Source organism: Xyrauchen texanus, chromosome 4 (assembly GCF_025860055.1).
Source record: "Xyrauchen texanus isolate HMW12.3.18 chromosome 4, RBS_HiC_50CHRs, whole genome shotgun sequence".
Taxonomy (NCBI): Eukaryota; Metazoa; Chordata; class Actinopteri; order Cypriniformes; family Catostomidae; genus Xyrauchen; species Xyrauchen texanus.
In genome coordinates, this window is record NC_068279.1 from 30,415,978 (window position 1) to 30,433,011 (window position 17,034).

A 17,034-nucleotide genomic window follows, 5' to 3' on the forward strand; every position below is an offset into this window, starting at 1 on the left:
TTAGATAAGGCATAGCTCCTTAACATTTGTAGGTTAAAAAAAATCAGTGTATTTTGAGATGCTTACATTGCAATGCCATAAAAATAATAATTAATGATGTACAGATTAATATACTTGTACATTACATTTTAATACTTGTACTTGAAGGGATAAGGAATTCTCTCATCATTTACTCACCCTCATACCATCCCAGATGTGTATGACTTTCTTTCTTCTGCTGAACCCAAACAAAGATTTTAAGATGAATATTTCAGCTCTGTAGGTCCTCACAATGCAAGTGAATGGGTACCAACATTTTGAAGTTTCAAAAAGCACACAAAGGCAGCACAAAAGTTATCCATACTCCTCTAGTCTTCTGAAGTGATTTAATAAGTTTGGGTGAGAAACATATAAATATTTAAGTCCTTTTTAAACATAAATTATCCCCTCTGCCAAGTAGGAGGCTGTATGAAAAAATTATGTGAAAACAAAAACAAAATATTTATAGTAAAAAAGGATTTTAATATTGATCTGTTTCTCACCCACACTTATCATATCAATTCTGAAGTCGTATGGATAACTTTTGTGCTGCCTTTATGTGCTTCTTGGAACCTCAAAAAACTGTCACCGACTCAATTGCATTAGGAGGACCTACAGAGATGAAATATTCTGTTTAAAATCTTTGTTTGTGTTCAGCAGATGAAAGAAAGTCTTATTCATATTGGACTTAATGAGGGTGTGTAAATGATAAGAGAATTTAAATTTTTCTCACTTTAATAATTTTATGTATGACAAAAACATTTTGCTGAACTTTACTTTAGGTTGTAGTTAAGGTGCTGTAAGTTATATTTTATAATGAAATAGTATCTAGAAAATATTCCTATTCCCTGAAAGATATCTCTGAAATAAGTGTCCTAAAATACCTCACCTCACTTGACAGCACTAGACATGAATGAACATAAATAAAAAAAACATAATTGCAACAAAATTTCAAGTGAAACCTCACACTTTTCTCAGTACAAATCTGCATTTCACAACTTGGTGCTGATTGATTTTTTGCTTCAAAATAGACATGTAGCCTTATTAAAAAAAAAACAACTAAAAAGACATCTTGCATTTTTTTTTTTTCTGATTTACCTTCAAATGTCCTGTTCCACATGTTGTGCGTGATATCAATTCCATCCTTTTTCGTGAGACCGGTTCTCACCACCTCACGCAAGGCAATTGCATAGAGAAGCAAAGCATCATGGAACCCCTCCATAAACATGTTGATCTGCAGAGTATTAAAGAGCAAGGTCTGATGAACGCATTGTAAATGCAGTGATTTCTCAACCAATATAATGTTACATTTTCAGAGAGACACAGACGCATTCAAAGACAAGTGCAGCTGAACAGCTGTCTCTCTCTGAAATGAAAAGGGGCAATTAATTCTTACATACACATGGTGAAGAAAAGCTTAGTAAGGAATCCAAAGGAGTCTTTACACTGTTGAATTAATGCTGCTCTAAATAGGCTTTGTGCCCAATCAAAATTCTGTGTAAAGATGCAATGCAGCATAAAAGTCAAACCAAAATATGCCAGCACTCAGTATCATCAATGCAGCCTTAAACTTTGTCGTTGTCATGACAGAGCATCTACATAAAACTATTTGTCAGGTTACCTAAAAAAATATACTTCATGTGGTAACATGAATTTTATATTTACTTTATAAACTATTATAAGGATGACACAAGAGAAGCTTCTTCAGGGTGCAGGAATTTAATTTACAGTGAATGGACACTCATCTTCGTGTTTCTAAATATTTTAATTGAACAACATATGAACATCGTCTTCTTACACCAATGATCCATAAACATGATAGATATCAGCACTGTGTTGTTCAATGAAATTTGATTAATTAAAAAATTATAAAGGGCTCCACAACTGCCCTGAATACTGAAAAGCATGTAGGCCTACTAATAGATGCTAATGTTATGATATGGATTAATAATCCATTCCTGGCTGGGCTATATTGCCCAAGGCAAACAGCAGTAAAACCCAGGGCTTAGTCAGTCAGCTGCCTGGGGAGATTTGATAACTGGCTGCCAAGATTACTGTATATTTACATTCACCCACAACTCCCTAATAAGAGTGAAACAGCAGGAAAAGCTGATATAGTCATATGACTGTTTATATACATATTCATTTTTGGAAGTATGAAAAGAGATGAAATCTCCAAGCATTCAGAGCATAAAAAACCCTGCTGTGTTTTCATACAGAGCACACCTTGCAATTCAGCAACACAAAGTATCAGACTGGACAATCCACATTCAAAACATTTCATGCTTTCTCACTGTGAAACAAAGCCCACTGATATTTAAGATCAGGCACTATTGGCAACAGTTTGTATAAAATGTCATGGTTACTGTTGTAACCTCCATTCCCTGATGGAGGGAACAAGACGTTGTGTCGAATGTAGTGACACAAGGGGTCTTTCTTGAGAGCCTTGCATACCTCTGAACTTGAGAAAAGGCCAATGAGAAATTGGCAGACAGAATTTGCATGTCCCGTCCCCAGACATATGGGTATAAAGGGAAGCGGACATGCGTCTGTCAGTCAGGTTTTTGCACTGAGGATCCGAGAATAAGGTACGGCCGTTTACAGTGGTAGGTCTAGTGTCGTGGCAAGGGGGACACAATGTCTCGTTCTCTCCATCAAGGAACGGAGGTTACAACAGTAACCATGATTTTCCCCCTTCTGTCACTCACTCAACATTGTGTCGAATGTAGTGACACAAGGGGTCCTATTTAAAAATGCCATGCACTAGACAGTTTACGTGAACTGCTGATACAGGTGCAAGCAAGCTACTGCATGCTAGAAGCAACTGTACTGGCCGCACATAACCCTCACCAACGCCCCCAGAAAAAGGTGCCATATACAGACCTCAGGTTCCTCAGGTTTCACCCCTAAGGGGGGAACAGGCAACATGACTATCATGGGAGCAAGCTGGCCAGCCACAGCCTTTTCTCTCTCTATGTTTCTCATCATAGAGCATAAACCGGCTGAGGCTATCTTAACGCTATGAAATGTGTCGGGGAAGGCAATCTTTTCCGTTCTTATTCATTCAAGGGGAAAAGACCCTGCGCAGACCACATCCTGCCCAGACTGGGAGGAGGTGACATGTGGCCAATACATCACATGGTTGGCCAGGCCACACGTGGAAGTGGTGCGGTGGTAGGTCCTACCTGCTGCAAGGGAAGAGATCTACAAACAAGGGAGATGCGGATCTGCCACCAGGGGGACCGTACCATGGAAAATACATCACAGGGAGTTGCCTGAAGAGAGAATTAGGCCTATGGAGCCCTACCACAGTACAGTGCACTTGAGACTCGTAGTGGGTCTGGCTGCAAATTCCTCCTCTGAATTCACAGGCCAGAAGGCTAGGGAGGAAGAACATCCAGGAAGCGAGAGATTAGTGGCTAACCTGGGAGAGAGAGTGCACTGGATCACTTTGGTGAAGGGCGCTAGGTGCAAGCGGAACACCCGGTCAGCTGTCCCGTATTACCGAGTTCTACCAGATCGGACCTGACAAAACACAGGATGAGACCGACTCAACCCCAGAGATTGTAGAATCTCACAAATGTGTTATGTGTTACCCAGCCCGCTACTCTGCAGATGTCTGCTAGTGAGGTGCTGTTAGCCAGTGCCCACGAGTGGGCCAATAAGGAGCCATTAAAGTGAAAGGGACATGCAAATTCTGTCTGCCAATTTCTCATTGGCCTTTTCTCAAGTTCAGAGGTACGTGAATCTCTCAAGACCCCTTGTGTCACTACATTCGACACAACGTCGAGTGAGTGACAGAAGGGGAACCGATGCCACCTCAGTTCAAGCATGTGATATGAATGGGATATAGAGGACATGTTGATTTAAGATTTTGTTCTTTTAAGTTTAAAGGTAAGTTCTCAAAGTCATTAGGATTTGTGGTTATTCTTCACAGTTTAAATGAAAAAGGGATTTCTTATGTAATATTAAGAAAAAAACGGTACAAGACACCAAGCACAATAATGTATGCAGAGATAAAATGGACAAACTCACAGGCAGGTCTCTAAGAAATATATAGATTTTGACTTGAAGGTGATGATATTCATATTAAGTTTGTATATTTCATGTTCTTTTACATTTCAAGGCATAATTGATGTGGGTTTTCATTTAACATAAATAGATTTATTAGTGCTCTGCTCACTTTAAATTGTATTTTTATTTATTGATTGCCATGTTTCAAGATATATATAATTATTAAAGAATGAATAAAATTATTTAATTTCATCTGCTAAATTACACGGCACATTTCATGATGTTTTTCATTACACATAAGCTAACTTTTTTTGACATTTTGTGATGTTTAATTTTATTATATACTATCATTTAATATGCTAGAGAGGTGCCATTGGCCAGTGCCCACAAGGATGCCACACTCCTCGTAGAGTGTGCTCGAACCGCAAGGGGGCGGGCATGGCCTGGGTTTGGTAGTCCAACACAATGGTGTCCACGATCCAGTGGGCAAGCCTCTGTTTGGAGAAAGCGTTCCCTTTTTTCTGTCCACCAAAGCAGACAAAGAGCTGATCAGAGCATCTAAAGCTCTGCGTGCGATCCAAATAGTTGCACAAAGAATGCACCGGACACAGCAACGCAAAGGCTGGTTCTGCCTCCTCCCGGGGCAGTGCTTGCAGGTTCACTACCTGATCCCTGAAAAGGGTTGTAGGAACCTTGGGCACGTAGCCAGGTCGGGGTCTCAGGATGATGTGATAATCTGCTGGACCGAAATCCAGGCAAGTGTCGATGACAGAACGCTTGCAGGTCCCCAACCACCTTGATGGAAGTGAGCGCAATCAGGAGGGTCGTCTTCAAAGAGAGGGCTTTTAGATCTTTTCTTAGATCTTCCGCATCCCGCCCAAGAGCCAGACATGGAGGTTCCAGAGGTCTGGACGCAGATTTCAGAGGGTGCCCCGTCCCTGAGAAAGAAGGTCCTTCCTCAGGGGAATCCGCCAGGGATGTGCTGTCACGAGGAACGTGACCCTTGTAAGGGGCCACAAGATTGACTTGTTCCTCGTCCTCCCTGACCTTGCGCAGGACTTGTGCAAGTAGACTCACTGGGGGAAATGCGTACTTGCACAGCCCCCGGGGCAAGCTGTGTGCCAGCACATCTGTGCTGAGGGGGGCTTCTATCAGAGAGTACCAGGGCGGGCAGTGGGTGGATTCTTGGGAGGCAAACAGATCTACCTGTGCTTTACTGAATCGACCCCAAATCAGCTGGACCACATGAGGGTGGAGTCTCCACTCTCCGCTGAGCGTTACCTGCCATGACAGCACGTCCGCTGTGGTGTTGAGGTTGCCCGGTACATGAGTGGCATGCAGCGACCTCAGCTGCTGTTGACTCCAAAAGAGGAGATGGCGGGCGAGTTTCGACATGCAACGAGAGCGAATGCTACTGTGGCTGTGTTGTCTGAGCGGATCAACACATGCTTGCAGGATCAGCGGCAGGAATCTGCGCAGGGCAAGTAATACAGCCAGCAACTCTAGGCAGTTGATTTGTCAACCCAACCATGGCCCTATCCAGGAGCCAGCGGCTGTGTGCCCATTGCACACAGCGCCCAGCCTGACTGGGAGGCGTCAGTAGTAACTACGACATGTCTGAACACCTGCTGTAGGGGGACTCCTGCCTGTAGAAAACAAAGATCTGTCCAAGGGCTGAATAAGTGACGGCAGGAAGGGGTGAGGGTCACACGGTATATGCCGTGGTGCCATGTCCATCTCGGGACTCAAGGGTTGAGTGGTCTCATATGCACCAACCCGAGTGGCGCGACTGCCGCTGAGGATGCCATATGCCCCAGGAGCCTCTGAAATTATTTCAATGGAACCGCTGTGTCCGGTCTGAATGTACTCAGGCAGTTCAACACCGACCTCACACGCTTGCTTGTGAGGCATGCTGTCATTGAGACCGAGTCTAATTCCATGCCGAGAAAAGAGATGCTCTGAATCGGGGGAAGCCCAAAACATGAGGGGACAGGGACAGACCGAAGGGAAAGACGCTTGTACTGATATGCCTGGTTGTCAAAAGCAAACCATAGAAAGGGTCTGTGACGGGGTAATATTGACACGTGAAAGTATGCGTCCTTCAGGTCTACCGCCGCGAACCTTTCTTGATGCCAGATGCATGTCTCACAGGTCCAAGATTGGCCGCAACCCACCACCTTTCTTGGTACGATGATGTAGGGGTTGTAGAACCCCTTCTCCATCTTGGCTGGATGGACAGGATCTATCGCACCCTTGCGCAGAAGGGTGGAGGCTTTTCGCCCTGCACCAAGGTGAAGCAGACACCTCTGAAGCGGGGCAATTGCGTAGCCGATTCAGATGGTCCTGGCAAGCCACGCATCCAAGCTCTGGGCGAGGGGCACTACGGGGACGTTCATGTGTGGCGTACCTGGATCTGAGGCCTCACGGTGGGGGGAGCAGACAACGTCACATCGGAGAGTGTTGCTTCAGTCCAATGTGGTTGCATTGAGGCGAAGCTTGAAGCACTTACCTTGATCCACGTACCCGGCCTGGGGAGGGTAGGCAACTGAGGAGGAGGTTCTGTAGTGACGACCTCTAGACTCGTCACCACCTGCCAGCCTGAGATGCGAGTGTGGTGCAGCTGAGTATGTGAAGGCAGGAGGTCCGCGTTCATGGGGGCCTGACTGCAAGTGCTCGGTGTCTGATCACCATGAGAACGGCGGTTGTGGGCACTGGCTATGTGACCCAGGGAGTGAGAAAACTGTTTTGACAATGTGGGTACCGCAGCCTGTTGGGAGTGTGGCAAACAAAGAAAAGGAAAGAAAAGATTCTCCACCCGGCCCTCCACCGGGGATGGAGTGGTCTGAACAGCAGCTCTGTGGCAGACGTCTCTCTCCCTGGGTTGCCCGTCTAAGAAACGCTTGGGAGCCTTCCGGGTCCGGGAGGTGGTTTGTGAGACCTGGCCGTCCGATGTGGTATGCTGGGGCTGACAGGCTGTGAGCGGTGCCCCGAACCCAGGAACCAATCGTCTAGCCATGAGGGTTGAGGGGAGGATGGAGGGTTCCAGTCCAGCCCCACACTCGCGGCGGCCCAGTCGAGCTCTCCCCGTCGGAGTCCGCTAAGATACTCTCCAATTCAGGGGTGAAACTCTCATCCAGCTCGAGGTCTCCAAAAGGGACATCAGACTGGCCATAAGGCAAATCCCCACGGACCAGGCAGAGCGGCCCGTTAAACTCCCGAAATCGCCTCCAGAACCAGCCGCGTCAGCCCTATACCCATGAAAGAGAAGGCGTGACATGGGGGGAGGCTAGAGTGTCTTTCCCCCGGAAGATGGAAAGCCGCGACCACAACGTTGCAATGGTCATGCTCTCGCAGTGAGAACATGAACCATCCAGAAACGCTGCCTCGGTGTGATCGCTGCCCAGACACGTGAGGCAGCGCCCATGGCTGTCCAAAGCGGAGAGGTAATGACCGCATCCAGGAATGATAAAAAGATGTTCAACGTCAGTGTGTACTCTATTAGAGAAATATATACTCTTTTAGAAGGCTGTTGATGCGCCCAGGGGCGTAGTCTGCACTGGTGTGCATAAGAAGAGAAAAGCCGCTGAAAAATGTGCCATATCTCCAACAGCGTATGCTCTTATAGAGGTGAGTGGAACAGCAGTGGGTTTACTCAGCTCGCTGAAACACAACCGCTTGGCACCGAAGAAAAAATCTGTCTGAACAGACACACGCTTCCCTCCTTTTATACCCGTATGTCCGGGGGAGGGGCATGCAAATTCTGTTCGCCAATTCTCATTGGCCTTTCTCAAAGATAAGAGATAACCGAGGCTCTCAAGAGAGACCCCTAGTGTCACTACATCGACACAACGTCGAATGAGTGACAGAAGTGGAACCCCAATTCCAAAAAACTTGAGACAGTATATGGAAAATGCTAAAAAAAGGAGTGATTTGTCAAATATATTCACCCTGTGCTACACTAAAACAACACAATATTTGGGATGTTACATTTATAGTATTTTATCGGTACACTCATTTCAAATCAGTTGCTCCAAACATGCTCCAAAAAAGTTGTGACAGTCAAGTGTATACCACTGTGTTTACCATATTAACTCATAATAATCATTTGGGTACTGAAGACACAAGTTTATGTTTAGCAAGCAGAATTTTTCTTCAGCTTCACAATTGTACGTGGCTTTCATAACCGTATTTTGCGCTTCATAATGCACCGCACACTCTCATTTACTGACAGGTCAAGACTGCAGGCAGGACATTCCAGCACCTGCACTCTCTGCTTATACAGCCACACACTTTAAATCTGGGCAGTAAGTGGTTTGGCATCATCCTGCTGGAAAATGCAGGGATGTCCCTGGAAAAGATGGCATCTGGATGGCAGCAAATTCTTTACATATGTGCATGAATAGTGCCCTCACAGTTGTGCAAGTTACCCATGCCATGGACACTGACGCACATACCTACCATGACAGATTCTGGTTTTGGACCTCATGCTGATAACAGCTTGGATGGTCCTTTTCCGATTTGGCCCAGAGAACACGATGGATGTTTTTTACAAAAACTATTTGAAATGTGGAATCGTTGGACCACAAAACATGATTTCACTGTTCCACTTTACATATCAGATGAGACTGAGCCCAGAGAAGTTGGTGGCACTTCTGTCTCATGGATAGGAAATCACACACATTCAGAAGTGGTTTTCCGCCTTGCCTTTTACGCACAGAGATTTGACCATAGTCCTTGAACCTTTAAACTATATTGTGCACTGTAGGGGGTGAAATGCCAAAAATCCTACCATTTTGTCTTTGGGGAACTGCTTAATCATGAAGGAGGAACCCGGGGCCGTGTAAAAAGTCCATGTGAGTCTTTTATTGACAAAACATATTAGCGTAACAGACAATATAATGCTTTTCATTTGCATTTACAGCGATTACACTCTCCTTATACTGTATACTATAACACGATTGCCTCACATGTTTAACATCACCTGTTTCACATCACCTTGTTATTTCAACTCGTCAAATTGTTATTAGTCCTAAATTGCCCATCTCAACATTTTTGAAGAATGTGTTGCAGGCATCAATTTCAGAAAAAAAGAAGAAAAAAATAATAATAATATTGAAATTGGAATTTTGGAACTGGGGTTGCATTTTATTTAATATTTTAATATATTATATTATTTTATGATATATTTTATTTTGTCTGTTACAGTACATCACTTTATAGAGATGAGGGGAGAGGGAACTCAAAGAGAACTGCATAAACTGGCACTAATTCAAAATCAGCCCGACTGTGGTAATTAAACCTGCATCATTTGTGCGAATGTAACTCATCCTCAGGGCTCACTGGACTCACTGTTTTAACCAATAAGCCTTTTTCTGTTTATTTAGGCTGATCAACTTCAGGCTCTGGCACTAAAATGAGCAACCACATGTCAGTTTCCTCACCCTGGTGAAGAATTACCCACACAGCCTCACTGTCACTAGCAGGAATGCTGCAATGATAGAAAGACCAGAACAGAACATTTACTGTAAGATGTTATGCTCTCTTTCAAAACCTTACACTGTGAACAAACATTCTCTAAACCTTGCTTAAATATAATTAAAGGATATTCAGTAGAGCAATAGGATAACAAATCAAAGATTCTCCTGAGAGAATTGCCATGGTTCTAATCGGGTTTTCCCCAATCTTGGCTGTTCTGAAAACAATGGGCAATTGTTGATCAAATAGAGATGATTGAATCAGAACAAACTGTCTGTTGTAAATCTGTTGTATCATCTTGTTTGTATCATTTCAGCCAATGCGCTACAGTGTGTTCAGATCCTGTGAGGTGGTTTAGGTCTCCTTAATGGTCAGCAAAGCACTTGACTGCATGTCTTGTTCTACATAAGGGTTGTTGATAAGGAAAGAAGCAATCATGGGTGGCCTTAAATTCATATGCAGTCTAGTGTATTGAGTTTGACATTCCTCAAAGAATGCGCTCTAGTCGCTTTACTGACCATACTTTTCATGCTGAATTGTTTGAACTTTGAAACAGTTCTTTCCATGTCCAAACAAAGAAATACACACATTAGGTCCAGTTGCAAAGCATTAAAACCTCACTAGATGAAACTTTACCATAAATTGCTAAATCACATGATTTAAGAAGCTGTGATTGGATTATACACACATGAACAGATAGGTATTTTAGAAATGCTTAATCTGTCTGAATAGAATTTCTTGAGATTATTTTTGCATCAGCAGTTTTGGTTATGCTGAAACTTGATCACCTGCAGTAATGCCCACAGAGGTTGAGACAAAGTATGAGAAAAAATAAGTAAGAGATAAACCTAAGGGGCAACAGATAACAACTAAGATTAAAGAACATGTCAGTCTGACCCAATTTAGGGTGTGCTTCATTTGAATATATGATATTTCTCAACTATTTCTGTACCCCTTTGAGGAAAACAGCTATTCATGCTAAAGAATGTTGCTTGTATCAAGGATAATTTCAAAACACTTTTTTGACATTATTTTGCAAGGGCTTTCTACTTGTGTGAGAAACTTTGGAGAAAACCAATCAAACCCTTTTGCGGTTACATTAAACCATAAAATGTGTGCATAACGAATGTGTGGTAATCCAACACACCCACCTACTGGTCATCAGTGCATTAAAATACCTTGGATTTTTTCAAACAATCTGTAATATTTTAAAGTAGCTAAGGAGTTAAGGTGCCTTTAGATCTAAAACAGAGATGTTTTAAATGGTCCATATTGAATGAATCCCTTAAAGATTTACTTACTTTGTAGCTTGATTCTAAACTTGATATTCAGTCAAGACAGTGAAAACTGTCATTTCTCCAGCAGTTTTACACATATGGGGGGGGCTCTTTGTAAATGAGTATGGCTGCATTTCCTGGCAGTGAATATGAATTGCTAAAGTCTGTGTGGATGCTCATAAGAACACCACTCAATGTACACAGTTGCTAAAAATGTATCACCTTGCTTAATGAATAAAGTTAGCATTTTCCAAACAGCTCATTAATTCAGCATGAAAACTGAGCAGATTCGACAAGCGGAAGCAAGAGTACAAGAAAAGGCCAAGTTTGTGAAAAATCACATCAACCTGTATTTCTGTCAGGTAAGGCTTCTCTCAGAAGTGTACTTGTATAATGAAATAATTGTGCTTGCCACACTGAAGTCTTGACATTCATATTTGCAACGAGAATGGGCTTTGTCTGAATACTTTTCATTCTATATGGTGATGGTCCACTACAAAAGTCCAGCTCAAGCTTTTTTTTTTTTTTTTTGGCCCCTATTGATACATCAATTGAGCTAGTCAAATGTGGCAGCCCCCCATTGAGGTTATTAACCTTGGCACTCCAATTCATCCACAATTGTTTGTTTCAGACAGACAGCTCCTGCTGCCTTCCCTAGAAACGTTCTGATGGCTTTTCAAAGAAAGCTGACATGCTGAAGACAAAAACCCAGACCAAAATATGTTGCCTCCACAATTATTCATGTGGGGCCTTTATGGATAGCCAAGACACCCCATTCAAAATCAGTTAAAGAGTGAATGTACTGTATTCTGACTTTAATCTGGGTGATTAAATGAATTAGCTACTCTGTATATTGCAGACCACAAAAATGGATGGAATTACAGTCACTGGAGTTGTTTGTTATTGCATTTGATTGACAGATTTTTTTATTTTCAGTAAATTTTTTTCGAAGACTCACGTACAGCACTGCAGTCTTCGCATACAGGGATGTCCGATTGCTGTAGTGAATTTTTCATTTCCATCGAGAACTCCTCAAACTCTGACTTGGTGGACCTTAGTAATGTTACAGTGTTGAGAAAGCTGTAGGCAGCCTTGGCCTCATTGTCATATTTGTCTCCTCTCTTCCAGGACCCATCCCCTGTAAAATAATGTTGTTTTTATTGTAATAAAACAACCCAATTCATGATTTTTGTCATTTAAAAGAGTAATTCACCCCAAAAGTATGTCATAATTTACCCTCATCTTGTATGTCTTTCTTTCTTCTGTGATTCACAGAAGATGTAAAGCAGAATGTCTGAGCTGCTGTTTTCATTCAATGGAAATGGATGGTGACTAGTGCTGTCAGGCTTCAACAAGGACCATGAAATTATTAAAGTAGTACTCAATATGACTTGTGCACTATATTCTATACTATAATGTGGCTATAGTGTGGCTTCAGAAGACATGGAATATACAGTGCACAAGTCATACAGACTACTTTTAATGTAATTTTCTTTCCTATCACTGATCACCATTTATTTTAGAAGTAGAGAAAAAACAGCTTGAACATTCTGCAATTTTCCTTTTGTGTTCCACAGAACAAAGAAAACATGCAGATTTGGATCGACAACATGACGTTGAGTAAATTATGACAGAATTTGTATTTTTGGGTAGGGCTGGGCAACATGGCTATAAAACGTATATCTCTTTATTTTTCAAGCCTATTGACTATATATTATTTATGAAATGGCTCACAAGTGGTTTCTATATTAAATCAGAGGAAATGTAATTTCATCCAAACAGCCACTGTAGCCACTATATATACATTATTTTAAAGGCATTAAATAAAAATCTATTATTAAAAATAGCTTAATAAAAAGCATTATTTATCTTCATCTACTTCTATTAAAACACTTTTATTTTGACACTGAAAGTGCAGTGTTTGTAGTTTACAATGTTCTGCATCTGGTGAAACGCTGGTCTCTCCTCCTTTTGTGTTATATTGTGCCGCCTTTGTAGATGTTACTAATTACTAATGTTGGGACATGCGCAAATGCTTGAACATGCAGTACTTTTCTTTCATAATGCATATGAAATGTTATAAATGCGCTATAAACACGAGCCCATGAGCCCCACATGTGCACAGATCAGTGTGTTACCGGTTTATGACACACAGACCATGTTTTTTCTGTCTTTAAATCACAGCCGTTTTATAATCACCTATGACCATATGCCATATTGATGCTTTTTTATTAATTGTGCAGCTCTGAAGGATAGAGACATTAGTTTACTAATATGCACTTTATGACACTTAAACTTAAGTTAAAAATCATTGCGATATTCACAATATTGCTTAATTTTATGCCGTCAGCAAAAACATTGAGATTATATCGTGAATATTTGATATATCGCCAAGTCCTACTTTTGGGTGAACTATTCCTTTTTTTTAAAATGCAACTGGAACATACAGTACCCCATAATTTGTTATAGGAAAGTACATTTCTCAAGATAAGGACTCTAACATTATACAAGCAAGTTTGGCCTGTGTCTGCTGATAAAACATCAATGAAAATGGCTGAAATATCTGCAGTACTTTTGCTGCAACAATGAGGTTTTCAGATATGCACTGAAACATCGGTGGAACCTCCTGACATTATCCAGGCACTATTGTGTTGGGCCAAATATTTCAGAGACTGCATCTCTTGAATGTAATCTCTATCAAGCAGAAGAGTTGGGCCTCTCTTTCAGTTCACAGTGTAGATAGCCTCATTGTGCTCCAGGGTCAATACAGGACAATCTGGCCTGACTGTGGCACATCTTGGGAATGGATATAAGCTTTGTAGGATGTACACAACACAAGTGTATATGTGAAAAAGTGTGAGCACTGCAATTTACCATAAGAAGATGAGTTGAAGAGCTCGATGTTGAAGAAGATGTGGCTGTCGCTGGTTAATTTGCGTCGATGAGCAGCCAGCATGATCTCTCGTACTGTGTCCTCCTTAGCGCAAATTATGACCACTGCAAAAGGAACGAGAAGGAACAGAGTGGCTTGTCATTTAAAAGCCAACACTTAATTGACCCTTGTCACAGTCTGTGATGGCATATCCGTCTAAATTACATAATTTTAACATTCTTAATTTTTACACTATTTATTTTACATGTATAACACTACACATGGCATTAATTAATACATACAAATGAAAATACATTTTCACCACTGCTGCAATGGGGTTTTAAATACAGCTGCTAAGGGAGTGACAGTACATTTGGCATCTTTCTCTTTTCTGATTGACTGATCCAGCTCTCCCTATTTTGTTCCTATTTGTAAATTTTTTGCTGGAGTAGCAAATGGGAACAGAAAAAAATTAATTGTTATATCTTTCCATGTACCTCTGCAGTAGTTTACAAACCTGGAAATGTGATAAGGGTCCACTACGACCTAGAGTCTTGGGTAAGCAACATTAGAATAACTCTGACTACACAGATAACGCATTTTGAATGGCAAAACTAGCTATATGATAGGGCTGAAATGATTAGTCGACGTTATCGACAATAAAAAATTGTAGACAAAAATATTCATTTTCGAATAGTCGTTTAATCTCATTTAACGTAACATGAGATCACATTAAACTCTAATGATGATGTATGAGAGCAGCACTGCAGGAGAGGAAGAATTACACAGTTCACAGTCCAGATGCACTCTAAACTTTCACAGCTTCAAGTGATGAACATCAAAAAGTACAAGGGAATTATACAAAAATACAAAATAAGTAAATACAGAAGCACTCTCATTGAGGAATAAGTGGAGTTGGAGCACTTTAAAGGAAACACCCTGACATTACATCTTGATGTTGATGTAATGTCAGGGTTTAGTGTCTTGAGATTGAAACTGCATCCAGCTGAGGCACAATCTGTCATGGGGATGCTCATCCCTCGAGCCCACACTTGCTAAAGCTAGATTAAAACACGATGGCTCGTGACTTATTGAATCATAATATATGTCATTGTGTGTTTCTTATCATGAAGAAAATTGGCAATACGCAGGTTTATTACTAAGAGGAGTTTGTTTTTTAGCGAGTTAATGATGGATTGAAGTGAACAGAAAGGTGAGAGAGGTAGTCTTCGCCACATTGTACTGCAACAAAAACGGTTTTGATTGTTTTTTGTTTTGGCTTGTTTTCCCATATAAATATCTAAAACTCATTTAAAACAATGTTCATTTTCTTTAGCAGCTATACTGCAGAAGAAAAAATTGCTATCTGAGAATGTTGACTATAATATTAAAAATACAAATATTTTAAAATATCTAAAAGTCCTTTAAAAAAAAAAGATACTTTCACCAGAGCAGCAACATATAAGATATTTAGACTTGCTTTTAGAGAATAGATGTTGAATATAAGTATATTTAGTCTTCACTGCACTTGCAGAAGTATAACCAAGTGAAAAAATTACACTTATATACAAAATACACTTATATTTAAGATACATTCTCGTAAAGCAAGTCAAAATATCTTATATGTTGCTTCTCAAGTAAATGTATCTTGTTTTAAGGATATTTCGACAATTTGAAATGGAAAACATGCGAAAAACACTTGATAACAATAGGAGATTTTGAAGTGAATTTCTTTACTGAATTAAACGTAATAAAAAGTATTTTCCCTTTAATTCAGTGAATGTCATTTAAAGGTATTTTAAAAGATGATTTTGTCCTCTTTATTGTTAGTAAGCATCTTTAACACAACTTTTTAAGCCAGGGAACAAGCTGAATAATCGGTTAAGAGCTAATGATTAATTGTTGCAATAATCGCCAAATAGTCAAATAATCGTTCTAGTTAGATTAACCGATTACCTAAACTAATCATTAGTTGCTGCCCTACTATATAACACAAAAAATAATGCACTGTGTTCTAATAAGGCTGTTTCTCAATGTGTGGTCTTACATGTTTTTACATTCACATGGACTTGTTCAACTTCATCAACCACTACCTGTTACGAATGGGCAGCGAAGGCAGACGAGGAGATGCGGATCCAAATGCAGTTCAATTTTATTAACCAAACAAACAAGGCAGGTACAAGGAAAACTCGGGAACAAAGGAAAAACCCTCAATGGGGAAATAAACACAAGACTGAGGAAACAGGTAGGGAACACATACCGGGCTAACAACATTCAACGAAAGACAAGGACTGAACCAAAAACCAGGATATAAATACACAAGGACAGGATGATTACAAATGATACACAGGTGAGAACAATGAACAAAATGGCAGTGATGATGACAGGTGGATACTGGGAAGTGTAGTTCTTTTAAACAATAGACTAGTGAGACAGTGGAGCTAAACAAGGGACAAAAGTGAAAACTACGGAAAACAAAAGGGACAAAAATGGAAACCAAAGGGGCAAAGGTAAAACAAGACAAGGTAACCCTAACATAGCCCCCCCTCAAGGATCGGATTCCAGACGATCAACAGTGACAAAACAAAAAACAGGAAGAACAAATGTCCATTGACTGGGGGGGAAGCTTGTGGTGGGCAGACAGACCAAGGGGAGCAACGAAGGGCAGACAGGCAGTCCAGGGGGCCACGAGGAGCAGACAGACAGTCCGGGGGGCAACGAGGGGCAGACAGGCAGTCCAGGGGGCAACGAGGGGCAGACAGGCAGTCCAGGGGGCAACGAGGGGCAGACAGGCAGTCCAGGGGGCAACAAGGGGCAGACAAGAGGTCCAGGGGGGCACAGAGGGCAGGCAGGAAGTCCAGGGGGGCACAAAGGGCAGGCAGGAAGTCCAAGAGGCACACAGGGCAGGCAGGAAGTCCTGGGGGGCACACAGGGCAAGGTTCAGGTGGTCTGGCTCGCTGGCCACAGGGCAAGGGTAGGTTCAGGAGGCCTGGGAGCTGGCCACAGGGCAGGGACAGGTTCAGGTGGTCTGGGAGCTGGCCACAGGTCAAGGGTAGGTTCAAGAGATCTGGGAGCCGGCCACAGGGCAAGGATAGGTTTGGGGAACCTGGGAGGAGGCCACTTGACCGGGACCGGGTCAGGAGGCCTGGGAGGAGGCCACAGGGCAGGGACCGGTTCAGGAGGCCTGGGAGCTGGCCACAGGACAGGAACAGGGTCAGGAGGCCTGGGAGGAGGCCACAGGACAGGGACCGGGTCAGGGGGCCTGGGAAGAGGCCATAGGACAGGGACCGGGTCAGGAGGCCTGGGAGGAGGCCACGGGACAGGGACCGGGTCAGGGGGCCTGGGAAGAGGCCATAGGACAGGGACCGGGTCAGGAGG

General features: G+C 42.2%; 1 protein-coding gene across 2 annotated transcripts in view; it reads right to left on the minus strand.

The window, feature by feature from the left end:
* The window catches only part of LOC127643292 (atrial natriuretic peptide receptor 3-like), a 45,469-nt gene that overhangs the window by 13,735 nt on the left and 14,700 nt on the right, over positions 1-17,034 (minus strand). For both annotated transcript variants that reach the window (XM_052125971.1, XM_052125970.1), the window contains exons 2-4: positions 13,659-13,781; positions 11,747-11,922; positions 1,117-1,252 (exon numbers count right to left, since the gene is read on the minus strand). In XM_052125971.1, coding sequence (XP_051981931.1) covers positions 1,117-1,252; positions 11,747-11,922; positions 13,659-13,781 — 435 coding nt within the window. The remainder of the gene's footprint in view (positions 1-1,116; positions 1,253-11,746; positions 11,923-13,658; positions 13,782-17,034) is intronic.